The sequence below is a fragment of the Syngnathoides biaculeatus genome, chromosome 4 (assembly GCF_019802595.1).
Source record: "Syngnathoides biaculeatus isolate LvHL_M chromosome 4, ASM1980259v1, whole genome shotgun sequence".
NCBI classification, from domain to species: Eukaryota; Metazoa; Chordata; class Actinopteri; order Syngnathiformes; family Syngnathidae; genus Syngnathoides; species Syngnathoides biaculeatus.
Window position 1 is genome coordinate 4,419,483 of NC_084643.1, and position 21,273 is coordinate 4,440,755.

Sequence of the window (21,273 nt, forward strand, 5' to 3'; positions counted from 1 at the left end):
GCGCTGTCCGCCGCTCAGGAAGTGCTGGTGTTAGTGGGCCGTGACACAAGCCGTGAGTCACCGTGTAGTAAATCACTACGAACTTGTGAAGGGGATTTTAACCCCCCGCCCTTGCCGAACCTCCCACCCCCAATCTCCATCTGTACCCACATCACCTCTTGCATTGTTTCTCAAACAAATGCCTCATGGGGGGGGGGTTTGACTCATTGGACAATGCTGCGTTTGTCCTCCATGTCGAACCGCCGCATGCTGACTCTTGGCTTTGCTATTTGTGAGTAAGTTTTAGCCTCTGAAGTGCACCTGCTGGCTCTCATGAGGTCAGATGTAATAACTTCGCGACCAAAAAAAAAAAATACCTCCACGTGTAGCTAATAAATAAAACAATGAGAAAATAATGACAAATAAAAGGGGAACAATTAACTCCTGAAAGTCGGCTGCCACTTACCGTATTTTCCGCACTATAAGGCGCACCTTCAATGACTGACCTATTTTAAAACTTTTTTTTCCATATATAAGGCGCACCGCATTATAAGGCACATAGAATAGACGTTACAGTAGAGGCTGGGGTTACTTTATGCATCCGTTTGATGGGCTCCGCTAAAGTCTCAATATTGATCCATGTATAAGGCGCACCCGATTATAAGACGCACTGGCAGCTTTTGAGAAAATAAAAGGCTCTTAGGTGCGGCTTATAGTGCGTAAAATACAGTATATCTCTCAAAATAATGGAGATCGGTGCATAAATACATACAAACAGGCGATGTAACAATACAATGTTGTGACTCATAAATGCTAGACTCATTAAAACATGAAGGATTGTCTTCAAGTTTGATCGTATCAGGTGTGGTCATTGGGGAAGTGAGTTAACACGCCTGACCCGAGGCCAGATTTAGGGGGCAAAGTTTATGTCGTGAGATGGGGGTTTCTCCCCCCATCCCACAAATACGACTGTGTGGCGACCAGGCTTGGCGGCGTCATGTTCGGCGGTAAACATTGAGCGCGTTCTGTCCCGCTCGTAAGGACACGTCGTCATTCCGTTGTAGAAGTGGTGGCAAGACGTATCATCTCGCTCTAAAGTCATCACGAGCCGCGAGTAAATCTCTGCTCCATTCATTGTCCACATGTGCCCACTCATGGCAGGAATGTCTGCTGGCCGACGCTTTTATTAGGACCATCCATACTACCACATTATAGCCTCCGGTAGCGTAGCAACAGCAGGTTGTGTCTGGTTACCATTGAGAATGTCAATTGGGTGACGTTGCTGGCCCTATTTGCCTTGCCTCCTCGTTGGAATGAGGCCCTTTTTTTTGGATTTAAGATGACCCCCACCACCACCACCGCCGCCGCCACACACAAACTGCCTGTGCGTCGTCAACCTCTTTACAATACAGGGAGTCCTCGGTCTACGACTGAGATCCGTTCCTACAGTCGCGACTTAACTCGAATTTCGACTTAACCCATTCAAATATTGAAGTGTTTTAATCTGAAGCCATAATTTGGTATCAGGAGAGGATAACTCATCGGTCAAAGTTAGCGCGGAGTTATTTCCCTTTCCTTCCTGACCCAACATGGCTGCCTCAAGTACGTATACTTGGAGCGTTTTCCAAGAGAAGAAAGGGAGAAAGGTCAGTATGGAACCAAGTTTGTCTTCAAAATGCTAATCCAAAAGTATTATTAATGTGTACGTGTCGTTCTAGAATAAGAATGAATTAATAAACATATCTCTAGTATGTTACCACTTCTCAGAACTGATAACATACCCGTCCCGTGAGAGGGTACATCTTTTTTTGCCCTTTCTTTTATGCGTTAAACGAAAAAGAAGTGTTATTTCCTTGATTGTGGCCTGTTAGGAGACTTTTATCTCAATAAGGCAAAAAAATTGCCACCCTGCCCATGAATGGGTTAAGTCGGATTCCGCCATTAAATTCAGAATTTACATCAAAATACTTTGTATAGAAAAACAAATACATTGAAATAAATAAGATGATGCACTTAGCATGACTGCTGAGAGGCGGATGGGGAAGAAGAAGGGGAGGCCGTGCTTAGCTATTGCGAAGAAACCCGGTTCTCAATCTTCTCCACCTCGACAAGTATCAAAGAACCTTGTTTTGTATCCGACATGGGAACAAAACCCGTCACATGCGCTAAAATACGGGTTTTGTTTTTAATAACTGTCACCACGGTCGACCGACTGAAGCCTTGGTGGTCTTGGTGTCTCCGCTTTCTCCAATCTTTTTAGGATCTTGAGCTTCGTTTCCGTGGTAATGGATTTTCTTTTGTCTGCTTTCTTCTTTGGGGCGAAAAATGTGAAGATACTCCCGGCGCACAAACACGGAAAAGCATTAACCAGACAAAATGGCGGGCATTGTAAAGTCGAAACGTCTCAGGTCAAGACCGTTTTAACCCGAGGACTCCCTGTAAGCAAACAACGATCCGGGCAGTCCTTGTGTAGCCGATGACTGAGTCTCATAACTAAAATTAATCTTTATTCCCTTAATGTAGTCATCATTTATTACCTCTGTTAGTTGATTGCCTCTTTGTAATAGTAGCCATGAAAAAAAATCCAAATAGCCCAATTCATTATGCTAATTAATATACAATATGTCTCGGAAGTCATTTCAGGTATCATTCGGACAAACATACAGCAAAGTAGCATTTGCCAGTTTAGCCCTTGACAGTAGTGCAGTACTGCAAAATTCCAGCCCGGGAAGAAGCTTTTCTGCAAGTAGTACAGTTCCATGCCAGTTCCAGAAGCTTTACGGTCGTAACATTCCTCCAATACGTAGTAAATTGTATGCTATCCATGGTAATTTTCTTGGAAGAGGATTCCGTTCTTGACAAGCTGCACAAGCAGATGACCGGCGATGAGAACAACTGATGAAAACGCTGAACTTCCGGAGCAGGTGTTTCCTGCAAGTCGGGGAAAAATGTATCTGCAGGTCTGCACTTGAACTCGCCAAAAAGGAAGGCTCAATGTGGAAGATACTTCTCAGAATGATCAAGCTTTATCCAAACTAATTTCACGTGACCTCCCCTTGAAGCCCGAGAACAACTGTCCAGAAAACTTCACAAACAGGTGCTGAATTGCTATGGGGGTTATAAAAACTAGCCGGGGGTCAATCTTTGTTGGACTGCCCAAGCGTCAAAGCCCGAATTGTCGATACCTGAGTCGAAATAGAAAAACCGAAGTGTATTGTGACGAGAAGCGGGGTACACCTTTCAAGCGGTCGCTCAAATGGTGAACCCGTCTTCTGTATTTGAATTGCTTCTTCATCCTGCCGACGAGGACTTTGCTCGTTCTCACGCTGCTTGCGTGGCTTTTCTCCAGATACTCCCATTTGCCCAAAATATGCACATTAGGCTCTGTGAAGACAAAATTGCCCTGAGTATGAATGGTTGTTTTGTTTATCTGTGCCCTGTGATTGGCTGGAGATCAGTCTCGGGTGTGGCCCAGCTCTTGTTCCAAGTCGGCTGCCGTCAGCTCCCCAAATGAGAACAAATGCTGAAGAAATGGCTGAATGGATGGATGTTGCTTTAACCCCCTGCCCCCCCCCCCCCTCCCGCAGAGAGCACTCACTAAATAGATTGAACTTTTTTTTCAGCCTAAAAAAAACCACCAAAGTTCATTTCAAGTCTTTTAAAATCAATATACTAATAATGTATCATGATAATGCTCTTTTGGAGAGGTGGGGGGTGGAATGAGTGATTCACATGTTATAGTGAGGCATGCGTGTGTCCACTTTAACTCAAATGCAAGTCACCAAATATGGTCCTGCGGGCTTCGAGCCGCTATTGTTCGCGCAAACGGCTCTTTCCGAGGTCAAAAATCGACTTTTGTGCAGAGCTTTCTACGCTGGTGTTGAGAGGAAGTTGTAAAAGATCCATCACCGTGAAAAAAAAAAAGCGCCCCCACCCCTCTTTCCTCCCACCCACATCCCTTTGGTTTTAATAAGTCTCATTCAAGTTTGGTCGTCGTTTTACGTTCATTGGCTCAATGTGAAGGTGTGTAGGGAATGCTGTACTGTAGAATTCAATTTAAGGACCACCTGCTGTCTTCTTTGAAAAGCCCAGCTGTGCTATTCAATGACCGCCTACTCGGCCGACTGTATGCATAGCCATATTTTCAACTTTGAAGAGAGCATATGACCTGCTAAGACTCTTAAGCGAGCAGAAAACAACTATGGATAAGCTTTTGGAATTCAGTCACACTTTCAACACGGGAGGGGCGACGGTTGTTTTAACTCGGACGATGTCGCTGTTTCTGGAATCTTTTTTGTTTGTTTGTTTGTTTGTTTGTTTTGCATCCTGAGCGTCGCTGCGGCTGTATTATTTTGTCGAACAGAAGGCCGACTAATGAATGCGGTGACTTCCTGGAAGAACGTTTCCAGCAAGTTCTCTGCAGCCTTAATTTGAAGCCTTTTCACTTGAGTGCGAGTGTGAAGGGGTGGGGGGGGGGTGTCCTGGGAGGGGTGGAGGGTGCTCTGAAAAGAGGAGGGTGTGGGGGGGTTTGCCGGGGCATTGTGATCCGAACAGCGGAGCCCCACTCGCCCTCAATGGGCATTGTCATCTGCTTTTCTATGCATCACCGAAATACTTTCTCCCGCCATGCATTTGGAAAGGGGGGTTGTGAATGCGCCGTAACAACATTTTGTCGTTTCTTGTGATTTTTTTTTTTTTTTTTTTTTTTTCCAAGAACACTCGAAGATTCCAGACAAATATAGTGTTTAATCTTATTAAAAAGGGCAACAATATTGCATCTTCTTATACAGAAATTGTGAGTCACTACATCAAACAACAAAAGCAAACAATTCCAGAGACTTAAGAAATGAAATCAGACTACCTGCGGCGGTCACGAGGCCACCTGGTGCTTGGAATAATGGACAGAAACGTCCCCGGTCATCAATCCCAGCACATGAACAATTTCTCGAGTGTTACAAGGTGTGTCAGAAACGTTCCAGGGCCGTGTGTCAAACCCAAACCACATGTTTTCTTCTCAGAAATAATCTCCCAGGAGCACAATGGCCTTTCCCACCCTCGTCTGCCGCGCCTCGGTGCAAGCCTGGGAGGATTCTTCCAGAATGGCCCCCAGCGCAGTCGTCACGGCCGTTTCGATGGTGGTGGGGACCACACCTAGCCAGGTCAGATCAGGTGAGGTGGGAGGCGCACGCGATGTGCTTCTTCGCCAGGATCTTTTGGATGCTCAGGGCCTTGTGAGCAGGTGCCTCTTCTCGCCCGCTGAGCCGAGCGAATGCCGCTTTATCATCTGCCTGCAACCGAAGGGGAAAACGTCTTGCTTGGCGTTTCAAAATATATAACGGAACTTTTCTGACACACCTGATGTACACGTTTTCACATCAACATCTATGAAGGAGTGCATTTTTTTTTTCCTGTTACTGTACAGGTTGGCAGGCGAAGCATGTGTTGTCAATGGCATGAGTTCTACAAAAAAATCAAATAAAAAATATCATGAAAAACAAACTTACAAAAGCATGTACCTAACAAAGATACTGTACTCCTTTTGTCGGAAGTAGATGTAAAAAAAAAGAAAGAAAGAAATCAGTCCTGAAGATAGAGAAACATGGTCCAGCTGACGGAATGAGTCAAGAAAAAAAAGGCAGTCCTGAAGATAGAAAAACTTGGTCCAGTTTATTGAATGAGTCGAGGGGGTGGTGGGGTACTGGTACAAAAATTTCAAATTAAAAAAAAAAAAAAAGTCTGTGCGGCTACACATAATTCCTTTTGTCATAGTCCCCGTTCTGCGTGGCTCTCTTGGTCGGCGCATACTTGACCGAGTATCCCGTGTTCCCACCGGCCGGGCACGAGCAGCACAGCACCGCGCCGCCGATCAGCAGCAGCGCGGTGGCCGCCCAGCCGATGTACAGGGCGGCGCCGATCTCCCTCTTCTTGGAGCCGGGCACCTGCGGGTTGTAGAAGTCCGAGATGATGTTGTTGGCCATCCAGCATAGGGGCACCAGCACGAAGAGCCCGCTGATGATGTAGATCACCCCGCCGGCGTTCACCACCCGCGCCTTCACGTTCTCGTCGCGGATGCAGTTGGTGCACTGCGCCCCGGCGATCACCACCATGAGCCCCAGCACGCCCATCACCGACGAGATGATGGTGAGCGCCCGGGCCGCCTGCAGGTCGTGGCTGAGGGCGAGCACCGAGTCGTGCACCTTGCATTGCATCTGGCCGGTGCTCTGCACCACGCACGACATCCACAGGCCGTCCCAGATGGTCTGCGCCACCACGATGTTGGCCTCGATGAACGCGGTCACCTTCCACATGGGCAGCCCGCACGCCACCATCACCAGTAGAGAACCGACGACGCACATCGACAGTCCCAGAATCTCCAGCCCGGCCGATACCATGTTCGGTTTTTTTACCCCCTCAATCAGTTATTTGTCCAAAAACACGTGTCAGCCAAGCTCTCTCCTCTTGATTTCCCCCTTCTCTTTCTCTAGCACGTAGTCCTTTCTAGCTGTAGTCGTTTTTTATTTGCTCATCTCTTTGCAACAGCAGCGCTTAGTTCCTTTGTTCGAGTGTGATAACAACTGGACTCGGAGCAACACTGGACCACCGATGTTTTTTTGGGTTTTTTTTTTTTTTTTTTTAGTTATTCTTTTTTCAGGACTGGGCGTGGATGTGTGAGAGTCAGAGTAGAAACTTTCCTCCAATCCGCTGCAGCCGCATCCTGGCGGACCAATGGGAGGCCAGGGAAGTTGTGAGGATGAATCTAGCGGTCCAGCTCGCTTTGTGCGTTTGAACATTTATTTAAATGAATAAAGGAGAGAAAGGGGGAGGGGGATCCAGTTTTTTTTTAATTTGACATAAAAATATGAGGCTTTGACCAACCAGTTCAAAACTTTAACTGTTTAAATATCACTTTATTGTTAAATTGTGGAAAACATCTATCTTTAACATGCAACTTTACTTTTACCTGACTCCTATGCAGTGGAATTTGAAAAATGACTGATAACAGTAAGTTTGTGATTCAAAACTGTTAACCCCCCCCCCCAAAAAAAAAATAAATCGTTCACTTTATTGTATCGTTTTTCCAGAATTTAAATAGCGCATGAGAAAAACGTTCTTTAAATAAACTGAATTATAATTTTTAGACCATTTATTTCAAACTTTATTTCGAAATTTGCCAAAATTAATAAATGAAGGATAGAACTTAAAACCAACGAAGACTGACATCTAAAATAGTTGCATAAAATTGAAATTGCTGGGAGAAATGAATCAGGATACTGTCATCTAACCAAAAAGTGTTCAAACATGGAGTGAAAATGTCAATTGTTAACCAAGTTGTAGAAGTGTACATTTTAAGATCACTTTTTTTTAACGAAAATTATTGCAGGACAGTCGAGAAACTGTACATTTGGGCCGCCATGGTGGCTCAAAAACCGACGCTTATCGACTGTGGGCTGAGCCATAATGGCGTCGACACGGGACAACCGACCACAGACTGGACGAGGGCGGTCTCATGCCGAGCGACTTCCGCGTCTCCTTTCCTGGGCTGGGACGGAGGCTCCAAGTGAAACGCTGTCGTTCACAAACTTTATCTCAAATTTAAGGTAAGGCGCGTGGTATCGTGTGTGTGTGTTTTTTTTTTTTTTTGGGGGGGGTAACAAAGTGTGCGAACGATTTTACTAATGGCGGCAGCAGCGCGAGGAAGGTCACAGTCGAACTGGCTGGCAAAGTGACAACAGTCGAAGAAGCAACTGTTGCTGGCTTTAATCGTTAGGTTAATACTCCATTCAGTTGACTAACCCATATACCGAACGTCGTCATTTGTAAATATACCCACACGAAAGTACTTTCCCAGCACATTTTGTATGCTAATGGAAATATGTAGAAAGTCGTTGTGTCTGCCAGGCAAACTGGGTGTGGTGGACAGTGGACACCCACTCTCTCGTCCGAGAGGCCATCTCCACAGCGGCGTAAATTTACTCAACATTGGTCTCTTAAAAACAGATTTTTTTTCAACCCGGTTCAACATAATAATTAATTAACACCCACAGTTAGCTGGTATCGACTCCACCTCACCCTGCATCTGAATAAGGACGAACGTGTAGGGGGGAAAAAAAATGGAATGAGATTATGAGGGGTAGATATTGCGTTCATTGCCCTTGTTCCCAGTAGTCCAGGGTTTAGAAAGCCCGCTGCGGACAAATTTTATATAAAATGGAAGAAAGGATGGATTTTGTATGTAGTATGCTGGGATGAAGGCACTCCTGTTGCAAGAGCTACATAAGATAGTAGCAGTACTGTAGTGTTTCCACGTTATTATGTTTATGTTCTAAACATCAATTATCTTTGCCGCTTATCCTCACGAGGGTCGCAGGGAGTGCTGGAGCCTATCCCAGCTGTCAACGGGCAGGAGGCGGGGTACACCCTGAACTGGTTGCCAACCGATCGCAGGGCACATGGAGACAAACAGTCGCCCTCACAATCACACCTAAGGGCAATTTAGAGCGTCCAATTAATGTTGCATGTTTTTGGAATGTGGGAGGAAACCGGAGTGCCCAGAGAAAACCCATGCAGGCACGGGGACAGCATGCAAATTCCACACAGGCGGGGCCAGGATCGAACCCCGGGTCCTCAGCTGTGAGGCCAACGCTTTACCAGCTGATTCACCATGCCACCCTGTTCTAAACATCATTTTAATTTTTCCTGGAATCAGTCAAAGTATCCTTTACCCACAATCCATTCTCAACAGTGCTCGTCCTGAAAAGGGTCACTGATTTAGATGGGTCCTATTCGAACTGATTTTAGGGTAAGAAGTGGCCCAAAACATGGGACTGGTTGCTAGCCTATTGCAGAGCTTCTGTAGACCAACGCATTCACATTCATATCTATGATTAATTTAAAGTCTACAATTAACCTTAACACACGTGCTTTTGGAAAAGCAAATTCCACATAAGGCCCAAGAATAAAAAACAAATATGATTCAGAGTAAGAAGTACTAGTTCCACCAAGCTACCCACACAACCCCTAAATAAACCCTGATAAGCTGTTGATACTAAGCATGGCTATAAAGCATCCTACCAAGAAGGCAGTAAAATATTGAGTATGAATTACATGCTAGTGCAATCACTCCCCTTGTCTGAACAGACTTTTCAAACAGCCCTCAGTGTGACTAGCAATTTATTATTAATGTGGCATTAAGCCAACATCTCTTGAAAATCAGTTTCCATAGAGCTCATTTATTATCCCTTCGTCCTACTTTATAGGTAGCAGTAGGGAAACATTATTGTCCTCGTACATAAATACCACATAAAAAAGGTTAATGGACAGTCCATTCAAATCATTGACTTTCACACGTTCCTCACTTCTGCCATCTGATGAATTCTTGACCTTTGAATTGTAAAGTGGCACAAATGTAAATGTCTTCCTCCATCATAACAGAGGGGAAACAAGCATGTATTTTCATTGTCCAAAACGTGGCAAAGGGCCACCATTGAGGAATTATCATCCATCTTTGCTTGTGTTTTTAGTCGGTGAAAATCTGCAAATTGGGCTTCCTTTCCCGCCAAGCTGTGTACGCCGTGAATCTCGTCATCTCAGGCCGTCCGCCAGCCTTTTATGTAGAAACAATTTAGCTTTTGATGCAGCCGAGCGCAAATCAGCACTAGGACAATGTGTTAGCGTCGTGAAAGACGTCCCCGGGCCTCCGATCCAAACCCCTTCACCGGTCTCTGACCTCTCTCCTTCCTGTGACCTAAGCAGTGAGCGGCAGAGGAGCGCCAAGTAAGACATCTGTCTGACATTACGAGCTATGCAGGGGAGGCGTCCTCCTGCTTGGCCGTGTGGTGTGAATGGACAAACAACTTGATTCATGTTGACTACAAGTCCGTTCTCTGGCGCTGTTCGTGAATGCTCTTGTTACACAACTTCGATTTTCAATTCATCACTTTCATTTTCATCCACTCTATTTTCTGAAACTGTCACCTCCGCTCTAATAGACATGTCTCAATTAAAAAAAAAAAAAAAAAGTCAGCTTGAATCGACTTCAGCTCGACTGTGAGGCCATTGAGCGCAAGCGTTATAGAAAATGGATGTAAAAGATAACAAGCGGCGCCACTAACTGTGATTGACTCCAATTTAAACCAAGCAGTAAAGTTTGATTTGTTACACAATACCCTGATTTGGTTAGCTCCGTAAATAGCGTGACGGAGCAGCAGGGCGCCAGTCAATTCAACAAAGAAAAACACGGCGCAATACAATGCTGTTTGTGGACAATATCCGGAAACAAGAAACACAAAAGTATTTAAATAATCTTTCTGCATTTTCAAAGGCACTTTTCCTCCCATTCTACAGAATGCCAACTAGCACACAAAGCGCGAGGAGTGGTTTAGTCTTTAGGTTAAAAAAAACAAAACAGTGATGTTCTTTGGAAAGTAACACGACTTAAATCATCTATTTTACGGCTTGATCTTCGAAAACTGAGACCACACCCATATTACCGTAATTCCCGGCCTACAGAGCGGACCTGGTTACAAGCCTCACAGAGTACATTTGTAAAGGAAATACCATTTGGTACATACATACGCCGCAGCTGTGTAAAAGCCGCAAGTGCCCACATTGAAACACGAGATATTATTTACAAAGAAACACGGTACACAGAAAGAGCTAATGCTAGCGCCGCCCTCAAGCTATTGATAATGCGAGTGCCATGCTAATGGTATCAGGGCCCTTTGAAATAAAACTTACCGGTAAATGTCACTGAGACACGCCAGTAACACAGCAGCAACACGCTAGCACAGCGCTAACAAGGCCGGTAAAAGTCACTTCCTCGCACATATATTCCACCTGTCTCATTCTTACCTTTTGCACTCGAGTGCCCCCTTGCGGACGTTAGAAAAATTGCACAAATTAGCCGCATAAATCGCAGGGTTGAAAGCGTGTGGAAAAAGGTCGCAGCTTTTAGGCCGGAAATTACGGTAAAGGTGAAAAAAAAATCCCTTGCTGCCTTTATAGTGTATGGTATACCCAAGATAATCAAACACAGGACTAAACTTCCGCCAAAATTCATGAGCCTCTTCTCCCCCAGTCAAGATACCTGTCATGTAGTAGGATTTACGGTCGTAAATATTGTACAACTTGAACATTTTTGATTGTGACTTGACCATTTTTTCCAAGCAGCTAGGAGAGGAAAACATCGGCTTAGTCTTACAAGTGCAGTCTTGCTTGTCCTTAAAGTCTGGCGCACTTTTGAACAGAAATGTGCATAAACGTTAGCACGGAACTGTTAGTTCCGCCTTCCAACTGCATAACATGATTAGAAGCCAAGAATCCATTCCCGTTATAACACAAAATTCTTCAGGAACCAAACAGCAGACCCCAGCATGCCTAGCTCCAGGGCTCCAAAGAAGCCTTTATATATATATATAAAAAAAGACCACCTTTCAAATAGATGCATTAGTTCAAATAGATGCCTCGTATATTCTGCTGGATAGACAAAATTTACTAGCTACAGTGGTGCCTCGGTTCTCAAACACAATCCGTTCCCGAAGGCTGGTTGAAAACCAAAACGTTTGAAAACTGAAGCACGTTTTCCAATTACAATGAATGGAAAATGAAATAATGTGTTCCAAGCCTTAAAAAAATAGTTTTTTCTAATGATTTTTTTTAGCTTTTCCTGATAATCAACTGCATAGTACAAATACATGTATAGTTCAAATACTTTATATAATTAAATCATTTAAGAAAGATATTTATTTTTTGCTTAAAATGTATGATTTAGCCTAGTAGAGTATGCTAGGTTGGGAGTGCATTGCTGTATCTGTAGCGACACGGCCCCCAGCCTTGTAAACCTTTTTTTTTTATTATTAACAAAAGTGCAGAATAATTTTAAACACGCAATAATGAAGGGTTAAAAAAAAACAAATTGTTTTTTATTTGCGCAGAAAGTCCGTAACGTTAAAAAAAAATGAACTTGCACCTAGAGATAGGGTTAATGGAACAAAAGAAAAAATGCAAAACAACAGTTTCAGATGTCTTCAGTGGGGGTGACTCGCCCCTTTTTCCACAAAGAACAAATCTAATGTGAACTGTTTCTACCGTCTTTTAAGCACTTTTCTGAGGTGGCTCTGCAACGTTCAGCTTTAGTCAGGTGATGAAGTTCTACATAATTATGGATGTCGTTCCATTTAGCGCAGATAGCTTTATTATCGGCACTTGAGACATCCTTCCTGCCTTTAGCCTCATCAGACGACGTCTCCTCCTTTCCTTCCCAACACTATCCCCAGCTAACTGCTGCTCGTTTAGGAAAATAAGAAGCAACTTTTCGACTTCCTCCAAGATCTGTGGCCTCTGCTTGGTCAACACGGTTGCGTCTTTAGCAACATCACTTGCTTTGAGGGCATCCTTGCGTTTCAGGATGGTGCTGATCGTCCATTTCGCCATGCCATGCTTCTTCGATAGCTCAGAAACACGCACACCAGATTCGTACTCGTCGATCAAATCCTTCTTGACGTCGACAGTTTTACGCACCACTTTCCTTTTTCCAGCACGAGCTGTTCCACTTGCCTTCTTTTGAGCCATGATCGGGGGTTAACGTTGCTCAATTTGAAGAAAAAATGTCACTACGGTACTGGGAGACGTCCGTGAGCAGAGGAGTGTGTGAGTCAACTGGTTGCGCGTTACGTTTTTTTTGGGGGTGCGTTCGAAAGCACAATAACGAAGCCTCGTGAGTCAGCTGGTCAGGGTGTTCGAATACTGATTTTGGTTTGAAAACCAAAGCAAAAAAGTCTCAATTTTCGTTCGAAAACTGATTTGTACGAAAACCAAGACGTTGGAAATGCAGCACTGTGAACAGAATTCCCACCCGTAACTCCAGAAGTATTACATTACAGCAAGCGGTTGTAAACCTAAAGTCCAATAAATTTTAGAATCCTCAGAAAAATGTTAACAACCCTGACAAATTTCAATAATTAAATAACCACCGACAGTACTTTATAGAATGAGGCTTCAATACGTGTGAAAAGTCAAACCATTTTCTCTGCTCTCAAACGGGTGCGTAATACACGTATACCACTGGGTAGCGAACGAGGCAATGTGCCCAAGTGCGCCCGACCAGCGCAAAGCCCATGCCCACATGCTGGCTGTCATGTGAGGCTACCATTCGAGGAAGACTAGTCAGAGTGTGCGGATTCATAGTTGTATTCAACCTTTCCTCAAGCATATTTACAAAAACCTCTTGTCCATCTGCACCTTATCTGCAGCCAAAGATTTAGTTTCATATTTAATCATCATAAGTTATCTTCTTTGCGTTTTACGGCAGCTGTGTGGACGAGAGTGTCAGGATATCACGTCGTTGACTCCCACTTGTGTCAGCCATTTCCGATTTTGCTCCCATAACTATAAAGACTCCATCCTGAACTTTCAACTTTGTGTTTGTGTTCTGAAGAGGCCCGGTGTTTTCTTCACGGTGGAAAAGGTTTTCCCATCCCGTCTGTTGCAGCCCCTTTTCCTGCCCTCTGGATCATATTTTTAAGTGTTGCTTAAACCACAGCTTAAAGACTAATATCACATTTTTATTACAATTCCCCACCGCCGCTGCCTTCCCCCCCGCAGAAAGTAATTATTTATAATCCACCCCCCTGCCCGTGTCAACAATGGTGTTTTTACCTGTGCCAAACATCTCTTTTTATATTCATTTAAGACAGAATTGATCATTTATCTGTGGGGTTGCTATGATGTGTTGCCAGATAAAAGACCATTTGTCATAATGCACCCGCAGTGTAGTCTTATTAAAATAAGTATTACATACTACTCTAGTGTTTTCTCCATCCTCCCAATTGGACCCTCACTGCTTGTCTGGAGGGTGAGTAGTTCTGCTTGGGCTGCCTCCAGCCCATAAATCAACTATAAATGCATTACATGCCAACATGTTTGGCTACACCAAAGGTGGCATTTTCCCTTTTGGCCTAAACAGTTTAATCCTCCTCACGTCTGGCTTCTTAATAGCCGTCTGTGTGTGTGTGGTTGTGTGTGTAAGCAGCTGATTAAATCGACATTATTAATGAAGTGTGTCTCCTGCCTTGTCTGCCCCGTTGTGTTGTCTTTGTGAAGTTACCACTGTGATATTGAAATGTTGTTAATAACGCCGGTTCCCACAGACGTGATCGAGAATAACAACACTTTTGTGTAAGTGGGCATGCATGCCCGAACGTGGGGGCCCCTCATTGTTTGCGTTTCACTAAAAAAAGGAACCGCAATCAGTCATTGCCATCTGTCTGAAACTGTAGATACTATTGTCAAAATAATTTACTCTGGCAATTATATTACTTGAATAACACATAATTTAATCATTCAACGATCAAGCGAATGTACCTCAAATTTGCTTATGTGTTTATGACAAACTGTTAGATCCTGGGCTATTTCTGCATTGCTGTTTGTGTGACTAATTGGGTTGTTTGATTCAAATACTGTAAATTTTGTTCAAACCATCACGCCACCAATCTTTAGTTCTGCAAGTTATCGCAATTTACACCAGGAGTCCGCCAAGCTTTTTTGGGGGATGATTGATTGGCCCTTTTACTGACTGCACCAGTGCAATTATGGCAGAAGCTTATTATGAATGGAGTTAAGTATTATTGTGAAACAAAATATAAACTGTATACTGTATTGGTAAGGTGGTGCGCCACAGCTAGCAGCATGCTACAAACTTACCTAACCCAGGTTGTGTTTTGGGGTTTTTTTGTGAAAACTTGTGAATTTTTGATTGTCTGTTACATCTTTGACATTACAATGCCGTTTACCAGCAATGAAAACGTGTTGCCAAACCCCACACACTGAACGACATTTCACTCTGGTTTGGCCATGTGAGTCTGTGTGGGGGCAGCGTTAAATGCGTATCATTAAATCTGATAATATACCCCGCAAAATTACGAAGTGATTAGTAAGTTGCAGTGTCGGCAACAATGACGTGATTTTCAGGATCAGGACTATATATGTATTGCTTTTATTGGTAGGTTTGTAAACAACTAGATTGGAAGTTTATTTTAAAATTAGTTTTATTGAAAATGAAATGGATTATAAGACAATTAATTTATATTTGTTTCGACTTCTTACTTACACTTTTCTATTGGAAATAGCAGGTAGGAGAAGAAACTGACCCCTCAAAACTAAGCTAAGTAGAGGAGCGCTTAACATGCACAGTGGCAAAGTGGCAGTGTACCCTTACCTTGCCCCAGAGTTCTTTACACAGTCCATTATATGGACTATACTTTGGGAACTAGGGGGTATTTTAGTACCCATCTTATATTTCCCTGGTGGCAACCAGTCAATGGTCTATGAAGCCATCTGGGATAGTCTGCAGCTCTCCGACGACCCTAATGTACCGTAATTTCTGGTCTACAGCACACACCGGATTAAAAACCTCATCCAGTACATTTGTAAAGGAAATACCATTTGGTACATACATAAGATGCACCTGTGTAAAAGCTGCAAGTGGCTCCATTGAAACCACATTGAAACACGAGATATTTACAAAGAAAGACGATACACAGTTTTCAAAGTTTTAATACCTTATCTTAGCTTAACATAGCAACAACACTGTGGCACGAACAGGTCTGGTTTAAAAAAAAAAAAACTGCCACGGCAGCTACACCGGAGCAACACGGTAGCAAAGCACTAACAAAAAAACATACCTAAATCACTGAGACGCGGCGGTAACACAGCAGAATCACGCTAGCACGGCGCAAACAGGGCCAGTTAAAAAAAAAACATACCGGTAAAAATCACTGAGACGCGGCAGTAACACTGCAGCAACACACTGTCACAGCGCAAACAGGGCCAGTTAAAAAAAAAAAAAAAAAAACATACTGCTAAAAGTCACTTCCTCGGCATATATTCCACTGGTCTCACTCTTACCTTTTCCGCTCGAGTGCCCCCTAGCGGCCGTTAGAAAAAAAATGCACAAATTAGCTGCATCACCACATAAGTTGCGGGGTTGAAAGCGTGTGAAAAAAGTCACGGTTTATAGCCCGGAAATTACGGTACTTTAGAAAAGGGATGGTTGGACGTCTTGTATTTGTATTGTCCAAAGTTGTAAAGTATACCAAAATAAATGAAAAAACATTCAAAATTTTGGCATCTTTATTTAATTTTATGCATGACTGTGGTCTATATGTACCTGCTCCATACATACCTGGACATTAGTCCATTTGTATCAGCTAGCTAGAAAAAAAAATATCTCACTTTATTGGGGGAGTGGTAATGAAATGGGGACAACACAAAAAACATCTGTAATTCTTCCCTCGGTGTTAGCAATCAGGACTGATGTTAATGTTGCCATGTCAACCTACAAAGGAAGACTTATGGGAAGCAGAGGAATAAACAACCATTGTTCCTCATGCAGCTGTGCCGAAACCGCATTGTCAGTTTGATAGATGGTCCCCTCACAATCACGTTGATGTGTGGGCTGCCACCTCCTAATTCAGTCGAACCATGTGAAATGTGCCCACCGAGTGCCCACCGATGTGTCACATGCCAGTGGAGAAAGGTCAGTTAAGGTTCCCATGCCACCTCCCCCCCGTGAGCGCATCTCCATTTGGCATCGGAGAGCCGTTTTCCTCCTTCTTATGCTTATCACACCCCACATGTCAACGGCCAGTGTGGTGATTTGAAAACGGAGCCTGTTCTTCCTGCTCGGTCATTATGTGGCTAATTTATCGTGCTGGCTTGTTGCACTGTCGTCTGTTCAGGGTCGTAGAAGTGGGAAGGTGTACAGGGACCACTGCAATAGTTTAATGGAGGTCTTGGAACAAACTTTGCGTCCAGGGGGCTCTTTAGTGCAGAAGTACTTTTCTATCAGGAGTGTAATCTTCAATATGGGTGGAAGTGTTTGTATGGAAATTGCGGAAAGGTGGTTTGCGATGTTCTCGTGCTTCCTGCTTGAAATAAATGAATCCATGTTCAGATACTAAAAGGTGTGTGAAATATGACAGGTTGAACAATGGTATGCTTTCAAGTTTGTGAGAATTGGTTTGGGGAAAGGCCGTTTTCTGTTCCAGCGTGGCCCGGTCCACAAAACGGTAAAGGTCCATAAACACATGCTTGGCTGAGTTTGCTGTGGAAGAACTTGAAAGCCTTGCGCTCAAGCCCATCAAATATATGAGCCAGCGAGAACTCGAGTGAGCTAAGACCGTCTGCCATATTTGTCAGGGGAGTGATTTAAAGTTTTATGGTTTTAGTGAATTACGGGGGATTTATATTCTGAGGACTATTTCTTCAGGATACTTATTTTTACAGAAATTTTTGTTTTGATCGGATTTTTGTTGATTTCAAACATCTGTGAAAACTGTCAGTATTTCATGAAAGAGAATTCATTAAAGTCACATATATCTATCTGCAAATCCACCGCCGGCCAAGATGTAGTAGTGCTTGCTTCTTTCGCAGAATCGTATTTCTGGGATGTTCTTTGCACGATGTGAAGTCCTGCTTCGTGGGATTCACACTCGATGGAACAGTTGTTACACTGATGAATCAGAAAAAGTACAGAGTACTACAATGAACTGACCCCTGTGTGTCAAATTTGAACCAACCCACTAAGCTTGATTCAGACTGGCATTCATCTGAAACCCCTTTTTCTATTCATTTCTGCACATTATGTAAAAATGACGAACATTTAGTTAGCCAGCGCTAGTTCTCAGTGGCTCCCATTTGGGACGAAGCACAACAAAGATTGCGAGCCATTAGGTCCTTTCTCACATCCAGCATCACTGAACTTTTACCACATAAATGTTCATCTGCATGAATGGACAAAAATCCCCCTGATTCCAAGGAGAGAGTGGAAAAGTATTATAGTACCAAAGGTGGGGTGTAGCTCTAGATCTGATTCCACTCTTAACTCCTGTAGGTGTACTGACTATGTGTTCCAAAACTTTCCTATACTTGAACCACTTTGTGTTTACTATAAGTAGATCACAGACCAACATAATCTGTTCTCTACATAGTCATGTCTTGGAATTGACATGCATTATATTTGGTATGCTTGATTTGAGGGAGGTTGAAGAAACAAAAGAATTAGATGTGTGATCCAAGTTCAAGAAAGCAGTTTCCTGAAAGACAATCTCTTGTTTTTCAGGCAGCTTTGACAGGCCAGTACCGTGCACATCAGCAATGTCTCAGTCTGGAGAAAAAGCAAAGGTGAGTCACACTGTGATTTTGGACTCACACATACTTGCGAATGTACTGTACAAGCAAAACGGTTGAGATGAAATATGTCGTCACTGATAATCTAGGTTGCGTCAGAACTAAATTGTAACCGTTTCTTGCAGTTCCCTGAGGCGGCAGGCTACGTGGGCTTTGCAAACCTCCCAAACCAAGTCCATCGAAAGTCTGTAAAAAAAGGATTTGAATTCACCCTCATGGTCGTAGGTGGGTTTTATTTGAATTTTAAAGCATTTAAACTGCCATCCAGGCCGATTATGAAATGTTCTGACACTCCAATTGTACCGTCTGTCCCCCTGTCTTTGTTATCAGGGGAGTCTGGTTTGGGCAAATCAACACTTATAAACAGCTTGTTCCTCACTGATCTCTACCCCGAACGCTACATTCCTGGCGCTGCAGGTAAACTCCCACAGACAAGCTGGTTTACATGTACTCGCACACTGTAATAATAGAGAGATGTCTGCTACAGTGTCTCCAGCTGCGCATTATTTCGACAGGAATGCTAAGAATGCCTTATTCTGGCTTTAAACAATGATCCAGTCAACCTCCCCCATCCCCAGGATCATTCTGTATGGATATTTTTTATATGAAAACAAACACACGATTGCACGTAACCTGCCGCGGAGCCGGAGGTTGTGACAATGTTGCGCACGCCATTGTGGAAATGATAAATATTGTGAGACCGCTGGGGTTCCGTCTCTGTTTTTCGACGTCCACCAACCACTGTACCCCCCACCTCCGCAGAGAAGATTGAGAGGACGGTGCAGATCGAGGCGTCCACCGTGGAGATCGAAGAGAGGGGAGTGAAGCTGCGCCTCACTGTGGTGGATACACCGGGTTACGGCGACGCCATCAACAGCCAGGACTGGTGTGTTTCTTTGGAGGGTTGGAAACATCTTTCTTATCCTTACCTGCTGTCCTCAACTCCTTTTTTCAAGTTTTGTCCTTGACTCACTTTTCATCCAGAAGATACAATGTAGACATTTGAAGATAATTCCAGGTGTTTAAGTGATTTTGATGCATTTTAGTGACCTGATAAGTCCTGTTGTTAAATGGGTACAGTGGGACCTCCAAGGCCAAGCAAAATCCCTTCAGGGATGGCAATTGGCTTTCGATTTTGTTGCAAATCCATTTTTCCTGAGCAACAAAATGAAACAAAACAAAATGGTAACCTTAATGAAACCTTTTAACTGAGCTGGCAGTTTTTTTAAGTAACATTTTATGACCCAAACAAAGTGAAATTACAGCTGCTGCTTGTAAGGTCTCTTAATACTAAACTCATTGACAATCCATTCTTCTCCTAATATTTATGTCTTATTGTCTCCTTAATGGGCGGGACTTTGGGGTAGTGTTTAGCAATTCCGATAGTTGGGGTTCAAGACTCACCTTAACCCTTCCTGTGTAGTGTTTGTATCTTTTCCCAATAAGTTGAAGCCTCTCCCAGCTGTCTTTGTGTTAGAAGTGGTGAACACCCTGGACTGGTCGTCAGCCACTCCTATGACACATTAAGACAAACAACCAATTGGACACATTCACATGCAGACTTTTGGACTATCATCGTGCAGTCTTTAAAGGAATATGTTTGTTTTTGGAATCTGGGAGGAAGCCGGAGGTCCTAGAGAAAATTCACCCAAGTACGGGTACAATGTTCAGTTCCACACACGAAGGCCTGTGCCGAGACTCCAAACCCGAACCTCGGAACTGTGAGGCAGACATACTAAACACGGGTTGCTCTTGTGATGTAAATGTTTGTTCAAAGACCCAATCGTACATATTCAGCATTCCTGCCAGGGGTATTCAAATCTGAAGGTTTCATGTCGATATTGCTCATGTCCTTCTTTTTCTCCATTTCGTATGGCACCAAGTTTTAAGACCATCATTCAGTACATCGACAATCAGTTTGAGCGCTACCTCCACGACGAGAGCGGCCTCAACCGACGGCACATCGTGGACAACAGGGTGCACTGCTGCTTCTACTTCATATCGCCTTTTGGACACGGGTACGTAATTACACACAGACTTAATTTGACACTGAGATTAAATTTATGGTAATTTTCTCGAAGTACCGTAATTCCCGACCTATAAGACGCGACTTTTTTCACACGCTTTCAACCCTGCGGTCTATGCGGTGATGCGGCTAATTTGTTCATTATTTTTTTTTCCTAATGGCCGCAAGGGGACACTGGAGCAGAAAAGGTAAGAGTGAGACCGGTGGAATACATGTGCCGAGGAAGTGACTTTTACCGGTCCGGCCCTGTTAGCACTGCGCTAGCGTGTTACTGTCCTGTCTGAGTGATTTTTACCGGTATATTTTTTTTTTTTTTTTAACTGGCCCTGTTAGTGCGGGGCTAGTGTTAGCGCGAGCATTAAACTCTCCATGTACCGTCTTTCTTTGTACATATCTCATGTTTCGATGTGGGTTTTAATGTGGGCACTTGCGGCTTTTACACAGCTGCGCCATATGTCTGTACCAAATGGTGTTTCCTTTACAAATGTACTGGGTGAGGCTTCTAACCAGGTGCGCTCTGTAGGCCGGGAATTACGGTATATTTTTCTTCCTATATGAATGCCATTGAATACCTTGGGCCACTTCTTTTGTATTAGATTATTCGGCGCATTTACCTCCGCTCTCTCTGGGCTGTTGTCAACATTGAGAGCTTTTTTTGTTTTGTTTGTTTGCTTGTTTGTTTTTCATATTGTTATCCTTTCCCCCACAGTCTAAAGCCTTTGGATGTGGAGTTTATGAAAGCCATCCACAGCAAAGTTAATATCGTCCCGGTGATTGCCAAGGCGGATACTCTGACACTGAAGGAGAGGGATCGCTTGAAGAGGCGGGTAAGGGTGGCACTCAACCCCAAAGTTGATTTGATGCTGTTGTGTTGGGTTAAAAAGGCCACCACCACCAGATGGTGTGTGTGTGTGTGTGTGTGTGTGTGTGTGTGTGTGTGTGTGTGTGTGTGTGGTGTGTGTGTGTGTGTGTGTGTGTGTGTGTGCGTGTGTGTGTGTGTGTGTGTGTGTGTGTGTGTGCCCAGTGATCTATGTTTTTTTTTTTTTTTTTTTTGAAACAATATCAAAGTCTGCCATAGTAGG

General features: G+C 43.7%; 2 protein-coding genes across 3 annotated transcripts in view; one reads left to right on the top strand and one right to left on the bottom strand.

Moving 5' to 3' along the window:
* Window positions 1-4,705: 4,705 nt before the first annotated feature.
* Window positions 4,706-6,602, bottom strand: cldn5a (claudin 5a). Its single transcript, XM_061817486.1, has one exon. It carries the CDS (start codon window positions 6,369-6,371, stop codon window positions 5,724-5,726), a length of 648 nt encoding a protein of 215 aa, XP_061673470.1. The 5' UTR covers window positions 6,372-6,602; the 3' UTR covers window positions 4,706-5,723.
* Window positions 6,603-7,422: 820 nt separating this feature from the next.
* zgc:63587 (uncharacterized protein LOC393431 homolog) overlaps window positions 7,423-21,273 on the top strand; it is a 32,717-nt gene continuing 18,866 nt past the window's right edge. Inside the window, exons 1-7 of one of the 2 annotated variants that reach the window (XM_061817485.1) lie at window positions 7,423-7,577; window positions 18,102-18,159; window positions 18,291-18,390; window positions 18,496-18,582; window positions 18,928-19,051; window positions 20,049-20,183; window positions 20,901-21,018. In XM_061817485.1, the coding sequence (XP_061673469.1) occupies window positions 7,438-7,577; window positions 18,102-18,159; window positions 18,291-18,390; window positions 18,496-18,582; window positions 18,928-19,051; window positions 20,049-20,183; window positions 20,901-21,018 (762 nt within the window). In that variant the 5' untranslated portion in view covers window positions 7,423-7,437. Of the gene's footprint in view, window positions 7,578-18,097; window positions 18,160-18,290; window positions 18,391-18,495; window positions 18,583-18,927; window positions 19,052-20,048; window positions 20,184-20,900; window positions 21,019-21,273 lie in introns of both variants that reach the window. The other variant, XM_061817484.1, reaches the window with a different exon arrangement.

Coding starts and splice junctions, on each gene's coding strand:
- cldn5a (XM_061817486.1), bottom strand. CDS start 6,371: ATGGTATCGGCCGGGCTGGAGATTCTGGGACTGTCGATGTGCGTCGTC.